The 19,794-nt window shown below is 42.0% G+C and overlaps 1 protein-coding gene across 2 annotated transcripts; it reads left to right on the top strand.

Moving 5' to 3' along the window:
• Positions 1-10,396: 10,396 nt before the first annotated feature.
• LOC115203521 (ceroid-lipofuscinosis neuronal protein 6) lies at positions 10,397-19,613 on the top strand. 2 transcript variants are annotated; one of them, XM_029768282.1, is made up of 8 exons: positions 10,397-10,538; positions 11,860-11,977; positions 15,399-15,497; positions 16,376-16,564; positions 16,949-17,004; positions 17,569-17,691; positions 18,223-18,508; positions 19,249-19,613. In XM_029768282.1, exons 1-7 carry the CDS (start codon positions 10,480-10,482, stop codon positions 18,491-18,493), a joined length of 915 nt encoding a protein of 304 aa, XP_029624142.1. In that variant the 5' UTR covers positions 10,397-10,479; the 3' UTR covers positions 18,494-18,508; positions 19,249-19,613. The 2 variants fall into 2 exon arrangements, with proteins under 2 accessions (XP_029624142.1, XP_029624143.1); XM_029768283.1 differs by lacking the exon at positions 10,397-10,538 and having other exon boundaries at positions 11,911-12,026.
• The last annotated feature ends 181 nt before the right edge of the window (positions 19,614-19,794 follow it).

The raw sequence follows: 19,794 nt of genomic DNA, 5'->3' as shown, positions 1-19,794 counted from the left end.
TAATATTTAAACAAGATGACTTCATGCTAGATACTGTACAAACGTTTACCTTTCACTGAAACAGGTTACAGTTTATTCCCAAGTTCAATAAGGGGTCATGGGTTTCTAATTAAGTGATAATGCCCGAGAAGTGTTTGGAGGATATATTGGCACGGGTGTTATTAGGCCAGAGACAAAGTTTAGGGCCGGCAAACTGCCAATATATCCTCCAAACACTGGCTTCGAGGGCATTATCTCTTTTATACAACAGGTTACCAACATATTCAAATAATGATTGACATAATTTCATTAAAAATGTTATCTTGATTAATTTCTTCATACTATTTCATCTTTCCACAAGATATAGTCCCAATACAAATCTGGGGTTTTTATTTATTTATTTCACCTTTATTTAACCAGGTAGGCTAGTTGAGAACAAGTTCTCATTTACAACTGCGACCTGGCCACGATAAAGCAAAGCAGTTCGACACAAACAACAACACAGAGTTACACATGGAATAAACAAACACAACACGGTACAGTAAATAAATACAGTCAATAACACAATAGAAAAAAAGCGTCCAAAGAAGGGCCAGAAGTATACAGAATGGTGTTGTCTGCGTAGAGGTGGACCAGAGAATCACCAGCAGCAAGAGCGACATAATTGATGTATACAGAGAAAAGAGTCGGCCCGAGAATTGAACCCTGTGGCACCCCCATAGAGACTGCCAGAGGTCCAGACAACAGGTCCGGACAACTAACCCTAACCCTCCGATTTGACACACTGAACTCTATCAGAGAAGTAGTTGGTGAACCAGGCGAGGCAATCATTTGAGAAACCAAGGCTGTTGAGTCTGTCAATAAGAATGTGGTGATTGACAGAGTCGAAAGCCTCGGCCAGGTTGATGAATACAGCTGCACAGTAATGTCTCTTATCGATGGCGGTTATGATATCGTTTAGGACCTTGAGCATGGCTGAGGTGCACCCATGACCAGCTCTGAAACCAGATTGCATAGCGGAGAAGGTACGGTGGGATTCAAAATGGTCGGTAATCTGTTTGTTAACTTGGCTTTCGAAGGGTTGCTAGAGACGCGACTCTGTATTTATTGACACGACTCAGTTGTTCAGTCTTTTTGTTCTGTATCTATGGACGCGACCCAGTCATTCGTTCTAAATGCTCCATTGCCATACTGGCTAGCAACATTCTTATCCCTTGCTTGCCAGCTAGCCAACTACGGCTAATTTACAGTCACGTCAAAAAGCCAGAATAACAGCAAAATAGCTGTATTTGCATTTGTTTAAGCTGTTTTCTTGTGACATTTATTTGAATACATCAATAACAGTGAGCTAACGAGGCGCGATTTCGGCAGTCATAGAACATGTGCTCACTCGTCAGGACACTGTTGTTCAGAGGAGCTAGCCAACAACACATCTACAGTAGCACAATCACTTCAAACTGAAGCTGGAAAGACTTCAATTTAGCTGCATTTTGTTTTACCTTTTTTGAATTTACCTTTTTTTGTATATATTCCATAAAAATGATGCTAGCTGATTCATTTCGACTGGCTGAGAAACGTTGCCTGCCTGTCTGTCTCGTCCCGACTCCCTACATGTTCATTACTATGGGCCAGCAGGAGATCCAATTTGAATATTGAAACAATGTTGCAAATGTCGGCGAGACAGACAGTAAAACGGAATGTTAGTCTAAAAGAAATGTGAGATAATGTCTAGATGCTTTTTATAGTGGAGATCAAGTTTATAACTTCCCTGGCTGGGCTGATGAGACAGTGGATTGTCCAGTCAGATGGAACAGAGTATATAGGCATTTTAATGTCATAGATTTAGCCGGTGGCAACTTGTGGAATGCGGTTTTAACCAATCAGCATCCAGGATTAGACACACCCATTATCTAATAATATGTTAATAACCATGCAACTTTAATGTAATCATTTGTCCCATACTTGTCTCCTAGATGCTCTTAAGCTCTTTTTCTATTCATCTATCGTTAATTCACAGAGATAGGGAACAAAGAGATTGCATACGTTGATTAATTAAAGTCAGTAGCTAATGGCGAATGTGCAGAATTCAGATATGACGTCATTGTTTTATGATGTACATTTTATAATGTACATTTGACGTCATCCGCTGAGTTTGTAAACTACGGTGTGCCACATGGTTCACTATGCCAATAAATCAACACTATCTACTTTTTCAGTTTTTCAAATTGCCAGCATCTTGAAGCTAAAATTGTGATACTGTATATTTGTGCCAGTGAACATAGAAAAGGGTAACAGAGAGCAATGTACAATACGGCGAACTTAGCAAAAGTTTGTTGTAAGTGCATGGGGGCCGCCATTTTTATGGACCTCAGCTATTGTTTGACCATGTGTATAATTATATAATGAATGAAACCTCATGGTTATATGATTATTGTTTATATAAATATAATATGCATGGATTTGGGTCATTGTGATTTGTGTTTATTAAGGATCCCCATTAGCTCCTGCCAAGGCAGCAGCTTCTCTTCCTGGTGTCCAAACACATTAAAGCACTTACATTACATATAAAACAAAAGATAAAACAGTACATATAACATTATTACACCACCATCTACAATACAAAATGTACAATACCACCATACAACAAAATGTGTGTGTCTCTTCACAGTCCCTGATGTACCATAAGGTGTATTTTTACCTGTTTTTTTACATCTGATTCTACTGCTTGCATCAGTTACCTGATGTGGAATAGAGTTCCATGTAGTCATGGCTCTATGTAGAACTGTGCGCCTCCCATAGTCTGTTTTGGACTTGGGGATTGTGAAGAGACCTCTGGTGGCATGTCTTGTGGGTATGCATGGGTGTCTGAGCTGTGTGCTAGTAGTTTAAATAGACAGCTCGGTACATTCAGCTTGTCAACACTTCTTACAAAAACAAGTAGTGATGACGTCAATCTCTCTTCAACTTTGAGCCATGAGAGATTGACATGCATATAATTAAAGTTAGCTCTCTGTGTACTTTCAAGGGCCAGCCATGCTGCCCTGACCACACTACTGAACAGTAGTCTCGGTGTGACAAAACTAGGGCCTGTAGGACCTGCCTTGTTGATAGTGTTGTTAAGAAGGCAGCGCAGCGCTTTATTATGGACAGACTTCTCCCCATCTAAGCTACTGTTGTATCAATATGTTTTGACCTTGACAGTTTAAAATTCGGGCTTACTCCAAGCGGTTTAGTCACCTCAACTTGCTCAATTTCCACATTATTCATTATGAGATATAGTTGAGGTTTAGGGTTTAGTGAATGATTTGTCCCAAATTCAATATTTTTAGTTTTGGAAATATTTAGGACTAACTTATGCCTTGCCATCCATTCTGAAACAAACTGCAGCTCTTTGTTAAGTGTTGCAGTCATTTCAGTTGCTGTAGTAGCTGACGTATAGTGTTGAGTCATCCGCATACATGGCTTTACTCAAAGCCAGTGGTATGTCATTAGTAAAGATTGAAAAAATAAGGGGCCTAAACAGCTATCCTGGGGAATTCCTGATTCTACCTGGATTATGTTGGAGAGGCTTCCATTAAAGAACACCCTCTGTGTTCTGTTAGACAAGTAACTCTTTATCCACAATATAGCAGAGCGTGTTAAGCCATAACGCATATGTTTTTCCAGCAGCTGACTATGATCGATAATGTATTGCTACCACTGTATCATCCAAGGTATTGTGTCTGCCAACGCCCCTGGGATAATGTACATTTGACGCAGCATTGTGACAACTCATTGTCACAATGGTAGGGATTAATTGAGCTGGTCTTGGGTCATTGAGAAGTCATTGCTTAACGCAGCCTTGAAATCTGTGGACAGAGGACAGGAGCCAAGATGATTCCTGTAGAGTATCTTCTGTTTCCAGAAGGTGTCAAAGTTATCTATAAAACTGATTCCAACAGAGCTACAGTAATATTTTAGTCAGATGTGTAATGCCAGTAGCCTGCTGACTCTTTCACACCCGGGGCCCAACGATGGTACCGGACCAGAAATGACAGGACGCTTTTGAAATCTTTCAATGCTAGAATCATTTTTTTTTAAATTCATGTTCAGAAATTCCGAGCTAGCCCTCCTGATGTCGTTTGACCCCACATTGACTATTACAGCGTCAGCTCCCGGCATCTGTCGTAGAATGGTCGGAAGCAGCCAAGTAATGTCCTGTACACGTGCTCCTGGGTAGCACAGGGTTTTTTTTTGCTCTGGGAACCGAGATGTTTCTCACCATAGAGCTGCCGATGATGACAGCTGGTGACACAGCCGGGGAGGTCCGGCCGTTCTTTCTCCTCGAGTGGGGTAGGATGGGGAGGGCAGGTGAGATGGGAGGGGATGTAGTTTCCAGTACAGGTCGGTTGAAAGCCGAGAGCGTGGTAAGCACTACTCCAGGACAGGGAGAGTCAAAAAGAGTAAATCCAAGTGCAGTTCAAGTTTGGCAGTAGTCCAAAAACATCCAAGGTACATTGTCAAGTAGAAGGACGAAAGCAGCAGTAGGCAGGCGTCTACTCAGATAATGCCCCAGTGCAGAGTAGGTGCCAAGATATATCCAAGTAGGCCTCAAAAGTTTCAGCAGACCTGTTTTGTATGTCTCCCTGAAAACTCTGTATGCAATATTGCACTATTGTCCAATCTGTTCACAGACAGATGAAACAAAGGTAAAGTCCACAGTAGATAGTGTGGTTCTGTTGTCTGATGATTTATGTCCTTATGTAGGAGGTAATCTGAGACAAAATATCCACAGGGAAGTGTTATTAGCCTGGCTTTAAAGCTGCAATATGTAACTTTTTGGGCGACCTGACCAAATGCACCGTGCCTGAGGAAAAGTTGGTAAGTATATAACAGTGTTTGTCATGTTGAAGTGTACTGTGTCAATGTTTGAATCATGTGATGTTTTTATCGTTTTTTGTCAGATCATGGGACTAGGGATGAACATTTCTGGTCATGGCTCACATCAACACCACCCAGAAACTGTAGACCCACTTCAATTTGCATACCGCACCAACAGATCCACAGATGATGCAATCTCTTTTGCACTCCACACTGTCCTTTCACACCTGGACAAAAGGAACACCTATGTGAGAATGCTATTCATTGACTACAGCTCAGCGTTCAACACCATAGTGCCCTCAAAGCTCATCACTAAGCTAAGGACCCTGGGACTAAACACCTCCCTCTGCAACTGGAGCCTGGATATCCTGAAGGGTCGCCCCCAGGTGGTAAGGGTAGGTGACAACACATCCGCCACGCTGATCCTCAACACGGGGGGCCCTCAGGGGTGGATGCTCAGCCCCCTCCTGTACTCCCTGTTCCCTCATGACTGCACGGCCAGTCACGACTCCAACACCATCATTAAGTTTGCTGATGACACAACAGTGGTAGGTTTTACAGCTGCACCATCGAGAGCATCCTGACAGGTTGCATCACTGACTGGTATGGCAACTGCTCGGCCTTCGACTGCAAGGCACTACAGAGGGTAGTGCGTACGGCCCAGCACATCACCAGGGCCAAGCTTACTGCCATCCAGGACCTCTATACCAGGTGGTGTCAGAGGAAGGCCATAAATTGTCAAAGACTGCAGCCACCCTAGTCATAGACTGTTCTCTCTGCTAATGCACGGAAAGCGGTACCGGAGCACCAAGTCTAGGTCCAAGAGGCGCCTAAATAGCTTCTACCCCCAAGCCATAAGACTCCTGAACAGCTAATCAAATGGCTACCCAGACTACTTGCATTGCCCCCCCCCCCCCCGAACGCTGCTGCTACTCTCTGTTATTATCTATGCATAGTCCCTTTAATAACTCTACCTACATGTGCATATTACCTCAATTACCTCGACACCTGTGCCCCCGCACATTGACTCTGTACCGGTACCCCTGTATATAGCCTCCACATTGACTCTGTACTGGTACCACCTGTATATAGCCTCCGCATTGACTCTGCACCGGTACCCCCTGTATATAGCCCTGCTATTGTTATTTACTGCTGCTCTTTAATGATTTATTATTCTTATCTCTGACTTTTTGGGGGTATTTTCTTAAAACTGCATTGTTGGTTAAGGGCTTCGAAGTAATCATTTCACTGTAAGGTAATATGTATTCGGCACATGTGACAAATAACATTTGATTTGATTTGAAATGAGCTGAAGCTAGTATTGTCTGAGATGTTGATTATTTTGCCTGAGGTACAATGAGTCTTAACAGGCTCTGCTCACTCGGTTGTCAATGGTATAATTATCGCTGTGTGCCCGTTCACTGGAATGCAGGTGCTGCTTCTGAACAGTTCTTAAATCCTGTACATACAATTCTATTCTGGTTCAACAGCCATGTGTATGACTGTGACAAGAGTCTTTAGAAGCCTGTCATGCTAATGCGGTCTACAGCCATCCGTGTGACTGTGACAAGAGCCTATAGAAGCCTTTCACGTGACGCGAGGCTAATACATTCTACGGTGTTTTAACAGCTCTTCCTCTGTGTGGGTGAGGGCTGCACTGACAACAACACCAACCCCCTCCACCACACCCACATCGCCCTGGCCTTCTTGACCACATTACTCTTTGCCACACACCTACCAGAGTGCCTGGCCCCCGGCAGCTTCGACTACATAGGTCAAAGTGCATGGTCTATCTGGAAAGGCGGCTTGTTTGATTCATTCAGAATGATTTGTCACTGTACTGTGCAAGACTTGTTGCAATACAGTGGATACTGATCAACACTGGCTTGACATTAGTGGTATGACATATGTAGCATTAAAACAACATAGTCTTTATATCACTGCCTCTGGGACTCACCGTGCCTTCCTGTTTCCCCCTTATGCTGTGGAGGCCAGTTCTTCTGTTGCTGGCCAGTTACAGTTCTCCTCCTTGAGTTCTGCTTCGTACCTTTCCTGTACCACTACTACTGTAGGTATTTAACCACAGTCCTTTTGCACCCTCTACAGGTCACAGCCACCAACTGTTCCACGTGTTCGGCATAATCGGCACTCATTTCCAGATGGAGGCCATTGAGCAGGACATGGTGACGCGACGCCCGTGGCTCCTCACGTACTCTCTGCCCATCACCTTCACCAACACACTGGGGGCGGCACTGCTGAGTGTAACCCTCAGCCTTGGCATCATCTTCCTCTTTAGTCTGCCTCTGCTCTGGTCAGCCACCCGGGGAGAACACACTGAGAAGAAGACCCAGTCACATCCAATAGCCAAGGGCTGCCAGTACCACTAGCACTAGCCATTAGCCACATGCTAATGACAATGTATACGGGATGTAGGAACTGGATGGTTCAGTTGGTGGAGCATGGTGCCTGTAATGCCAGGATTGTGGATTCGATTCACAGGGCCACCCACACTTAAAATGTATACAAGCATGAATGTAAGTCACTTTGGATAAGAGCGTCTGCTAAATGGCATATATTTGTATTATATTACTATTATTAAACTGGACACTGTGGTGGGGGTGGGCCTGGGAGAAGAGGTGAACAAGTGAAGTGACCCACTATGACTTCTTGGTGTTGGATACAGGTGAAGTCATGACAAGATACAATGCTGAAGGGGCAATGAAATGTTCTTCACATTATGTCAGCATGGATGAATAAACTGGTAGCTGAGCAAGAGCTCCAGATATACTACAATGAGGGACAGACAGTGGTACCTCTGGTAGTATTACATTGACTATAGAACTAGAACACAGTACTAAACACATAGGCCTTGCTTTTGTTCTCTGATTAACCAACGCTACTGGGGAGCAGGAAGAGACTGGAGCAGTGGGAAGTCAAACTGTATATGAAGAATCAATCCACTGAGGAGCAGGAAGAGACTGGAGCAGTGGGAAGTCAAACTGTTTATGACGAATCAATCCACTGAGGAGCAGGAAGAGACTGGAGCAGTGGGAAGTCAAACTGTATATGAAGAATCAATCCACTGAGGAGCAGGAAGAGACTGGAGCAGTGGGAAGTCAAACTGTTTATGAAGAATCAATCCACTGAGGAGCAGGAAGAGACTGGAGCAGTGGGAAGTCAAACTGTATATGAAGAATCAATCCACTGAGGAGCAGGAAGAGGCTGGAGCAGTGGGAAGTCAAACTGTATATGAAGAATCAATCCACTGAGGAGCAGGAAGAGACTGGAGCAGTGGGAAGTCAAACTGTATATAAAGAATCAATCCACTGAGGAGCAGGAAGAGACTGGAGCAGTGGGAAGTCAAACTGTATATGAAGAATCAATCCACTGAGGAGCAGGAAGAGACTGGAGCAGTGGGAAGTCAAACTGTTTATGAAGAATCAATCCACTGAGGAGCAGGAAGAGGCTGGAGCAGTGGGAAGTCAAACTGTATATGAAGAATCAATCCACTGAGGAGCAGGAAGAGACTGGAGCAGTGGGAAGTCACACTGTATATGAAGAATCAATCCACTGAGGAGCAGGAAGAGACTGGAGCAGTGGGAAGTCAAACTGTTTATGAAGAATCAATCCACTGAGGAGCAGGAAGAGACTGGAGCAGTGGGAAGTCAAACTGTATATGAAGAATCAATCCACTGAGGAGCAGGAAGAGACTGGAGCAGTGGGAAGTCAAACTGTATATGAAGAATCAATCCACTGAGGAGCAGGAAGAGACTGGAGCAGTGGGAAGTCAAACTGTTTATGACGAATCAATCCACTGAATGTTACATGGAGGAATTCTCGATATTGCTTCAATTTCGTTTTCTTCCTTTTTAAACATTATTTGTACACAAAATATATTGATCACCTGATCATTTCTATACACAAATAATGGATATGTATTACAAACACACAGTATATCACCTCACGGATATTATATCCACAGTCTAAGGCCTTGTTTCCCAAACTAGGGGTGGCTGGATTTAAAGATGGGGTTGTGAGAGACTTTGTGGTAAACGGCACTGCGCAAGTTGAAAAAAGTAAAGAAAGATTGTCATCAATGTTTCTGCAGCTGAGCTATTTCTGGATTTTAAAGATTTAGCATCTGAGGAGCTACACAGATTACTGACTCGTGCGTTCCCACTCTCTCAGGCCCTAGAGCCTGAACAGGGGATTTGAGGTTTCAAATGACTGAAGGAGCGGGGAATATATATTCAATTGAAGTCAGAAGTTTACATACACCTTAGCCAAATACATTTAAACTCAGTTTTTCGCAATTCCTGACATTTAATCCTGTCGCCAGAAATTTTAAAAGGCCGTCTGTCCCACTTCCACCTGTTTCCTCAGCCGCCATGATTCTAGCCTCGCCCTGCTCCTCTTCCTCCCCGCCCGGCCCGGGGATAGCATGTCCGGCCTGGCTTGTGCTCAGGGTTGTATCCGCCGATACTTGACAACCTGTATCCTCCTCTGTCAAAGTTGCTTCTTCTGTCACGATGGAACAGCTCGGCCTTGGCTCACTTGACCCGCTAAAAGCTGCTGCTGGCGATGATAAACCTACATCCTTTTCTGGTCCCGCTACATTGCTTCTGCTAGCAATGTCTGAACTTGAACTGCATTTGAAAAACAAATCTAATTTAACTAATTTTGATATCTCCTTTGCGTTCTCATTTTTGGCCTTCCTCTTTTGGGCTCCACTTTTGTGTTGATACATTGCTGATTTTTGAATCTGTAATTTTCTATTCTCGACATTCTCTCTTAATTTTTTTTTCGGCTGTTGTCTCTTGATAGCTAGCTCAACTGTTGCTTAAAACAATGACAGAAACAACAACGCTTTGGAGAGTATTTGCACAATGAATCCCAGAATGAATTTCATTATCTTAACATGGTATTGAAACTATTGAATAGTATGATTTATTTAACTAATTAATTTGATTTATTGTCATCAATACACAAAAATATCATGCTTTTGTAGTGGCAAAAAAACATTTTGTTGGTGAAACCATCAGTGGGATCATTTATCATATAGCCTACATTAAAGAAAGATCTTCTTGTCAAATTGTAAATGTGATGGACCCGCGTCAACAATTAATGCTTGCGCATGGTGGGGTGGTATTCAAATGACATAGGGGGCCCACAGACCATCACCGGGCCCAGAGGAGGCTATATTTTAAAAGTCGAAGGCTGGAACACAGCTGGTTGAATAAAACGCTAAATGGGATAGGAAAGCATCCAACAGGAGAGTGTGAATATTGCCAGGAAACAGAGACAGTGGAGCATGTACTGACACAGTGTGGGCAGTATCAGAGGGAAAGAGAGAGACTGAGATCCAGTTTGAGGGAGAAGGGGATACAGGAAATGAGTTTAAAGAGGATACTGAGTAGAACGTCATTAGATACAGTCCCAAATGTTTTCTTATCTTCTTTTTAAAGGAAAATGGGACTGGCAGGCAGGATTTACAATAGTTTCTGTCTTCGGCCCACACTCCAGTACAGTAGGTGGCGGTAATGCACCATAAGGTTGGATGCCAACCGCCGATTAACCACACCAAAGAAGAAAAATAAGGAGGGAATTTTCGTCGAAGGACTGGAGGACATCGGGAAGAGAATGCAACCTGCGGTACGGAAACGTCAAAGCGATGCACCCCGGTCGTCAACAAACCCCAGGTTTGAACAGTTTGCTTGTGATTAACGTGTTTATATCATCGGCAAGTATTTCATGTTCCCATCTAGCGGGGCAGTGGTTGGAAGGCACCGTGCACGTCGAAAGAGTCGCCCTGATAAGCCCAAGTGTCTCAGGCTTTTGTCTATCAACGAAACGTAAATAATAAAGACTAGGCTACTGTTAGCGGACTGAACTCCACCCCATGGTTTAGGAAGTTGATCAACTTTACCAACAGTGGAGCCGAGACCAGGCTTTGTGGAATCTAGCGCCGACGACATCGATTCGCCCATGGTCAATACTTGTCAAATGTAAATTATGAAACGCCCCACTTGTACTTATGTTTGTCCTCTGTAGTTGCATACCTTTCTTTGCTTACTGAAATGTATAACGTTACTGTTTCAATCATAGTTAATTCAAATACAACCACGCATGTTTGCTCATTGCTGTAAGACAGGGTTCTCCAACTAATAGCGTTTTGGTCCACGAGTGGTTTTATTTGTTCCAAAAGCTTCGAGTGCTTTTAAACATGTGTACAAGGTGGGCGTTTAATAATTTAAAATATTCGAAGTATTGACCTTGGGCGAATTGATGTAGTCAGAGCTAGATTCCACAAAGCCTGGTCTCGGCTCCACTCTGTTGAAGTTATTCAGAAACTTCCTGCACCGTGGAGTTTAGTCCGCTAGGCTACTGTCAGACCGTGTCAGTAGAAAATATACTGTAAAGGCATATCAGTCTGCCACTCAAAACTGCCCCTTATTTTCTAAACTAGGTTAGTTATTGCCTCTGTTTGCTGGCTGAAGTTCTTCTTGCCTTGTAATGTGCTCATGGTCAGTGTCATGTGACCAAGGACAGGGAAGTTGTCAGCCTGTAATGCTTTCAAATGATGTTGGCTGTGAAGGTTGTCAAGCACAGCTATACAATACAGTGAATCTTGGCTTTTATGTTGCCCATTATTTGCAGAGAGTTAGGAACAGATGGGTCCTGTACAAGACATGCATTGGACTGTGTATCCACCGTGGCAAACAGCCCACTGAATAACATGCATCTTATTTATTTACATGTCCTCCTCCTATTTCCCCCACTGGTGTTATTAACCTCGGAGGTAGATCAAGGCCAACAACAGTAATAGTGATGAATAATAGAGTAGGCTACATGAACAGAAAGATAATGATTATTTATGTGTTTTCATATTGGTGTAGGCCTACCACAGCACTGTTGTGTTCCTACATATTGGCTAACGTCTTGTTCATACATTGTCATTCTGTATAATGTTGTTTTGGAGTTGGAGGGAATTCATACTTCATAATGTGTCTTTCTCTAAAGCCAACCAGGGTCCAAGCCAAAAGGGTCATCAATGAAGAGGCCACAGTTCCACTTTGACCTGTGGTTCTATCTCACAGTGCAAAACTGGGTACTGGACTTTGGAAGGCCCATTGTAATGGTATGGACAACCTGCTGAGAGATTCCATACCAGGACAGCTTGAAAAAATGTGGGTATCTCAGGTTGTTCTGGCAATTGGGCTCCCGGGTGGCGCAGCGGTCTAAGGCACTGCATCTCAGTGCTAGAGGTGTCACTACAGACCCTGGTTCGATTCCAGGTTGTATCACAACCAGCGGTGATTGGGAGTCCCATAGGGCGGCGCACAATTGGCCCAGTGTCGTCCGGGTTAGGGGAGGGTTTCGCCGGGGTAGGCCGTCATTGTAAATAAGAATTTGTTCTTAACTGACTTGCTTAGTTAAATAAAGGTTACATAAAAAAATGGAAATTCTTACATAGAAACTTCATTGGGGTAAAGGATATTTGACATATTTTTTTACATTTGTATTACAAACCATTTTTGAGGAAATCATGATGAAAGTGGCCATTTTAGACTACCTCATATCCCAAAGAGGAATAGGCCTACCACATAGAGTATGTGACTCCATAACAATGCAATACATCTTGAAGGAAATGATTGATGACACAAATCCATGATGGATGACTCTAGTCAACCATAGAAGCTTCATGTGGAGGTGTATTTGAACAGGCTGTTACACATTTCCACTCCCCACCTGTTCAATGTGTTGGAAGTGCAGGTTAACTTTGTGTTGGTGTTTGTTAACGAAGTCATTTAGATTCCATGACTTGTCTTAAAACTGTCATAACAAATCATAATGAATGAACACGAACAAACATTATTTGATTGACACTCTAATAGGTTGATAAATGTTGTCTGGCACAAACCATACCCTTCATTCTCATGTATAGCCACGCCATTTTTAACTATTGTAACAAACAAGCTATTTAATACAAAATGTAAACCCTTTTTAGACCTATACATGCCTGCTGTTATGTAGTTTGGTTGAAATTATCCAATGATTATGTAGAAAGTATGTTAAATATAATAATAAACTACATTGATCAATCTGACTGTAATATTATGTGAATAAATACAACAGGACCTGTACATCTCTGGATAAACCTAGTGAAGGCAGCGAGCCTTGAATTACCTCTGAATAGAATTAACATGTCTCGAACTTGCACCGTTATCAAATTATTAAGAGACTTGTTACAAATGGCTTATCCTGGCAACCAATGTTCTAGCAGTCATTTACTGAGGCAAGCAGATCAGAGATGTCAAGGTGGTATCCAAGAATGTGTAGTGTAAAAAACAACTATCGATAGACATAAATTATAAGCGTATAGTCAATTAATCTGTACAAAGAGGAATCAATTTACTAATTTCAACTAATATCATTTTAGTCACAAAATAATGAACAGAAGAAAGAAAGTGTACATGATACATTACAGAATACTCAGAGTAAATGACTGTCACCAATAGGCTTAACGTAGTTACACCCGTCTTCAGTTCAGAGTCAGCTCTAAAAGAAAAAGCAGTGCGCGACACAGCAGCTTGCTAGCAAGTTCTCAAACTGTCAAATTCAAGCAGAAACTCATCCCCAACCTGAATTAACATTTCTTTACACTTTGCAATCAAAAGCAAAAGACAGGAAAACACAACCAGATTCTAATCTAATCAGCTGAATTTAAATGGTAGGAGCACACCCCTGTGTCGCTGCTCTTTGAACTATCCGCAATCCGACTAACAAAATATCAGTTTCCCTGTAACAATACAGTACAATAAAACATATTCAAATTCGTTGCGCTTTATGAACTCTTGAAACATTCCAAACATGACAATTTAATTCACACAGTAACATTCATTTAGTCTATGGAAGTTTCATCAGTTTTCCAATCTCTCCTGGCGTCACTGACCCCAGCACTTCCATGGGAACGTCTCTCCCCGGAGGAAACCACAGAGAAGGTGTGTTTGACCTCTGTGATAGCCCACAGATGGTCAGCCATCCAAACAATGTCATGAATCATGATTGAGTCTTCAAGCTGGGCTTCAGCGCCAGCAAGTCGCTAGTCTCGAGTAGATCACCATCTCATTCTTCCACTACAGTAAGACCCTATGATCCGTGAACCGTGCAGTCATACTCCTTAGTGTGTGGAGTAGGGAATTTCCAGGGACCTCACAATACGTCATTATCACCATGTTTAGGTGCTGATACGACGTGTATTGCGATTCTCACGGTTCTGCTATTTGAGACACTATGTCTGCTACGGAGAGATAAGAGAGAGCATGGGGAAATTAGTTTTGATCAGTCATGGAAAAAAGTGCTGAAAACATGTTGGCTCACTATTTAAAAAGATGGAGAACAAGATATAGGTTGAGTTTTGGTGAGTTTGATATTTAAAAAGAAAATCTATACTTGTAATCAAAGTATCGATATGATATCGCCCACAATAATATTGCGATATGGAACTATAGATTTAAAAAAAAAAAAATCTAATATGGAATATGTTTAAGTTCTGAAATTCAATTTGTCACATTCATTTATTCAACATAAAACTCATAAGTACCCTTTTTGATTTTCCTAATTTTAAGACATTGGTTGGAACAATATACTCTAGAAGTACATCACATTTCCAGAGTTGGTTGTCTGCTAATTCTGAAGTTACGATGCATTTTATTTCCACCACCAACAGAGTGAATGGGAAAATGGATTCAAATGGAACTCCCTCTGCTGGTGATTTGCTGAATGTGCAATCCTAAAGGAGGGCTATGATTTATACATTTATAAATGGGTCATATCTTCTAAAGTACCAGAGAGCCACTCTAGAAATTTGACCAGTTTTAAGACTATATTGTTCTAAACAATGTAAAAAAAATATGCTACATCAAAAAATGTACTTTGAGATATTAATGTTTTATGTTGAATAAATGAATGTTCAAGACATATTCCATATTTTAAAGCACACTATAAGGCAGGCATGGGCAACTCCAGTCCTCTGGGGCCTGATTGGTGGCACACTTTTCCCCCATCCCTAGTAAACACAGTTGATTTAAACTAATTGCATTCTAAGCTGAAGATCATGATTAGTTGATTGGAGTCAGGTGTGTTAGCTGGGACTGGGGCAAAGTGTGCCACCAATCAGGCCCCTGAGGACTGGAGTTGCCCAGGCCTGCAATAAGGAGTACAATGACACTGAGATGTCTGTATCACGTACTGTTCATGGATCAGAGGTTCTTACAGGAGACACTGTCAACAGGATTTTCAAAGAAAAAAAAAACATTGTGTTGCAAGTGTAAAAAGCATGTCAATCATATTTCATTCCAGTTAAGTTTCTATGTGAGAATTGCCATAACAATCCGTGATACCCAAAATATTTCCGGCCTGTCCTGGTGTGGAACCACCCTGCTACAATAATATATTTGAGTAAATAACAAAGTGTAACAGACAAATAGCCTAGTTATATCAGCATTCAAGTCTATGCTATGAATGCAACCCTGTGCTGTATCCATGATTTAATTCAGATCATTCTCCCTCTGGAGTGGTTCCCCCTGAACAAGCCCAGTGCTGGAGACTACTTTCACATGGCCTACAATGTCATCACGCCATTCCTACTGCTCAAGGTGGGTGGCTGTCTGGAACCACCCAACACAAACTGCAACGCTGGTTGATACCGTTAGTTCACAGTCACAGTTGCCCTATAAGAAGCTACAGTGATAATCAAATGTGTCCAAAATAATCACTTTTCAATATGTAATGAATTAATCCGATTCATTTGTGATGCTATACTAAGCCCGTGTGTGTGCATGCACACTGACTGTGTGTTTACATGCCTGTTAATGTGTGTGTGTATGTTAACATGTCTGTTAATGTGTATGTGTGTTTACATGCCTGTTCATTTGTGTGTGTTTACATGCCTGTTAATGTGTGTGTGTATGTTAACATGTCTGTTAATGTGTATGTGTGTTTACATGCCTGTTCATTTGTGTGTGTTTACATGCCTGTTAATGTGTGTGTGTGTGTGTGTGTGTGTGTGTGTGTGTGTGTGTGTGTGTGTGTGTGTGTTTACATGCCTGTTAATGTGTCTGTGTTAACATGCCTGTTAATGTGTCTGTGTGTGTTTACATGCCTGTTAATGTGTCTGTGTTAACATGCCTGTTAATGTGTGTGTGTGTGTGTGTGTTTACATGCCTGTTAATGTGTGTGTGTATGTTAACATGTCTGTTAGTGTGTGTGTGTGTGTGTGTGTTTACATGCCTCTTAATGTGTATGTGTGTTTACATGCCTGTTCATTTGTGTGTGTGTGTGTGTGTGTGTGTTTACATGCCTGTTAATGTGTGTGTGTGTTTACATGCCTGTTAATGTGTGTGTGTGTGTGTGTGTGTGTGTTTACATGCCTGTTAATGTGTGTGTGTTTACATGCCTGTTAATGTGTGTGTGTGTGTGTGTGTGTGTTTACATGCCTGTTAATGTGTGTGTGCTCTCGTCCCTCTCCGAGCAGCTGATTGAGCGGAGTCCCAGGGCCCTGCCTCGCTCCGCTGTGTACCTGAGCATCATCACCTTTGTGATGGGCGCCAGCATCCACCTGGTGGGCGACTCCATCAACCATCGTCTGCTGCTGAGTGGTTACCAGCTCCACCTGTCTGTCAGAGAGAACCCCATCTTCAAAGACCTCAAACCTGCTACACTGGTAGGCTACACCTTTTTATTAGATAAGATATACTTTGTTAGTCCATACGGGATGGAAACGTCTTCTGCTTTTCACCCAACTCCTTCTGATACAATATGACCAAATTATGCAAGATTATAGTTCTGGGTTAACCGAGATGAATGAATGGATGGTGCCTGGTAGATATACTTTGTTAGTCCATACGGGATGGAAACGTCTTCTGCTTTTCACCCAACTCCTTCTGATACAATATGACCAAATTATGCAAGATTATAGTTCTGGGTTAACCGAGATGAATGAATGGATGGTGCCTGGTAGAGCTCAAATGTATGCTGTTTTATATCAACCAACAACAAACATGCTGTTGATATTGTTTGAACATGTTTCTTATTTTATTTATTTTAGATTGATTCGTTTGAGCTTCTTTATTTTTATGATGAACAACTGGGACATTTGATGTGGTATGTGGTAATCACTTTTAATGGAATTTTCTCTTCTGCTTAACTGTCATAACATGCTATTGGTTGATAATATAACTTAGATTACAACTTTTTCAAGTGGTTGAACAATGACTGTTTTTCAAATTGAGTTGCTTTGATATATTTTTGTCTGTATATCTAAAAATCTAATCAAATGTTATTGTTCGGGTACACATACGTTGCAGATGTTATTGTGGGTTTAGCAAAAAGCTTATGTTCAGTGGATTAATACCGAACAATACAAAACAATAAGCAAATGCAAGTCCAAAACATTTCAATAAAGGAATTAAGAAATATTAGAACAAGCAATATCAGAGTCCGGAATATAAATATGTATGTATATGATAGTATGGATAGACAATGACAGTATGTGACTAGAAAATGTGTGTACAGCAGTAGTTATATAGAATGAGTCTTGACTAGAATACACTATATACAGTATGTAAACATTATTAAAGTGACCAGTGTTCAGTATTTGCAATGAGTTTGTAATGAGTTGACATGAACTCGTTTTCAACTGAGTTCTCTCCTTCTCTCTTCCTCCAGGTATATTCCTTTCTTCATCATCCTCTTCCTCTACTTCACTGGCTGCTTTACTCACCTCAAAGAGGAGAAGACGATGCCCCTGTCTGGTTGGCTGCTACTCGGACCCAGTGCCCTCTACTATTGGTCAGTCCCCTCATTACTTCCTTCTTTTGACTTGAGAAAAGTTTTCTGAGCAAAGATTTGTAAAACTTTTTTATTTATTAGACATATAAGACTGTAAAAACACCAGCAATTCACCTCCAAGTGATTTTAATTTTGGAAATCTGTAGCAAGATATATGTGATCGTATACAAATGTAAGCAAGTTTTGAAATTATTGTTTTAGTCATATCTGTTTGGGCTTCTTGCAATCAATTTGCAGTCTACAAATTATTTGTAATTATGTTCCGGCCCTCTGACCATCTGCTCAAGAAAAAAATTGGCCCGCGGCTGAATCTAGTTGATGATCACTGTCATAGAGGTTTGCTGAATTCTAATTGATAAATGTACTCCATTGTGTGATTAATGTACTCTGATTTATGTCGTACTGAAAGTACCTGAAGTATGGGACATGTCACTGTGTGAAGCATGGCTCAACTCTTAGGTATTTCCTTCTAGAAAGTGAAAGTATCTTGACTGCAGGTCTCACTTCTGCCCCTCTCTCACACCCTCTCAGGTACTTGGTCACAGAGGGTCAGATCTTCCAACTCTTCCTCCTCACCTTCCTAGCTATGGTAGCCACTGTGATCCACCAGCGGCATAAGGGCTCTGTCCCAGACGCCAATGGCCTCTTTCTGTTTGCCAGCTTCTCTGTCACCATGTGCCTGGTGGCCGTGTGGGTGGCCTGGCTGTGGAGCGACCCGGTGCTGCGTAAGAAATACCCCGGTCACCTGTACGTCCCCGAGCCCTGGTCCTACTACACATTACACGTTAAGGACAGCCACTGATAGGAGTGACAACAGGTGAGTGTCCTGTATGATAATACTAGTTTGTGTTAGCCTGGGAACCAGTATGATAATGCTAGTTTGTGTTAGCCTGGGAGCCAGTATGATAATACTAGTTTGTGTTAGCCTGGGAGCCAGTATGATAATGCTAGTTTGTGTTAGCCTGGGAGCCAGTATGATAATGCTAGTTTGTGTTAGCCTGGGAGCCAGTATGATAATACTAGTTTGTGTTAGCCTGGGAACCAGTATGATAATGCTAGTTTGTGTTAGCCTGGGAGCCAGTATGATAATGCTAGTTTGTGTTAGCCTGGGAGCCAGTATGATAATGCTAGTTTGTGTTAGCCTGGGAGCCAGTATGATAATGCTAGTTTGTGTTAGCCTGAGTGCCAATATGATAATGCTAGTTTGTGTTAGCCTGGGTGCCAGTATGATGATGCTAGTTTGTGTTAGCCAGGGAACCAGTATGATAATGCTAGTTTGTGTTAGCCTGGGTGCCAGTATGATAATACTAGTTTGTGTTAGCCTGGGAACCAGTATGATAATGCTAGTTTGTGTTAGCCTGGGTGCCAGTATGATGATGCTAGTTTGTGTTAGCCTGGGAGCCAGTATGATGCTAGTTTGTGTTAACAATTAGTTACCCAGGTTAGGTTTGCATGGAGTAAGGAAAGTTATTATGAGCCATCCTCCCATCACCAGCCTCCTGTGGAATGGACTAATACTGACTGAATGGATTCCATCAATATCTTGCATTTCTGTAGAATTGACAGGTCTGAAACTTTCCTGCTCCAGATAAAGGGTCTATCTGCTCCGCTCCCGAATGTCAGAATGACATCATCAGCAAGCGCCACATGGAGGTTGGATCGAGCACAGTGATGTGCTGCATTCTGGGAAAGGCCCCTCTTTTCTACAGTTGCACCCCACCACTCCCCCAACCCCGTCCACATGACAATAACCATCTTACAATATGCAATGTTACAGTATTCATTTAAAATAAGCCAAACTTTGAAATGAACTCAAAGAAAGGTCAGTGTTGGATGTACTTGAACATCATTGTATTGCTTCAAGTAAGTTGTTTGAACATTTTCATATCAGATCTTTTTAGTAATAAATGTTTGTTACTCCACTTTGTGTATGTTTATGAACTTTGAAGACATGCTTAACTGTACTTGCATATACTGTATAACAGACATCATCAGGGTTTATGTCTCCTATAGCAGTCTCCTAAGTCATATGTCTCCTATAGCAGATTTACATTTGACATTTTAGTCATTTAGCCGATGCTCTTATCCAGAGCGACTTACAGT

This window comes from Salmo trutta, chromosome 12 (assembly GCF_901001165.1).
Source record: "Salmo trutta chromosome 12, fSalTru1.1, whole genome shotgun sequence".
NCBI lineage: Eukaryota > Metazoa > Chordata > Actinopteri > Salmoniformes > Salmonidae > Salmo > Salmo trutta.
This window is presented reverse-complemented; position numbering and strand designations above follow the sequence as displayed.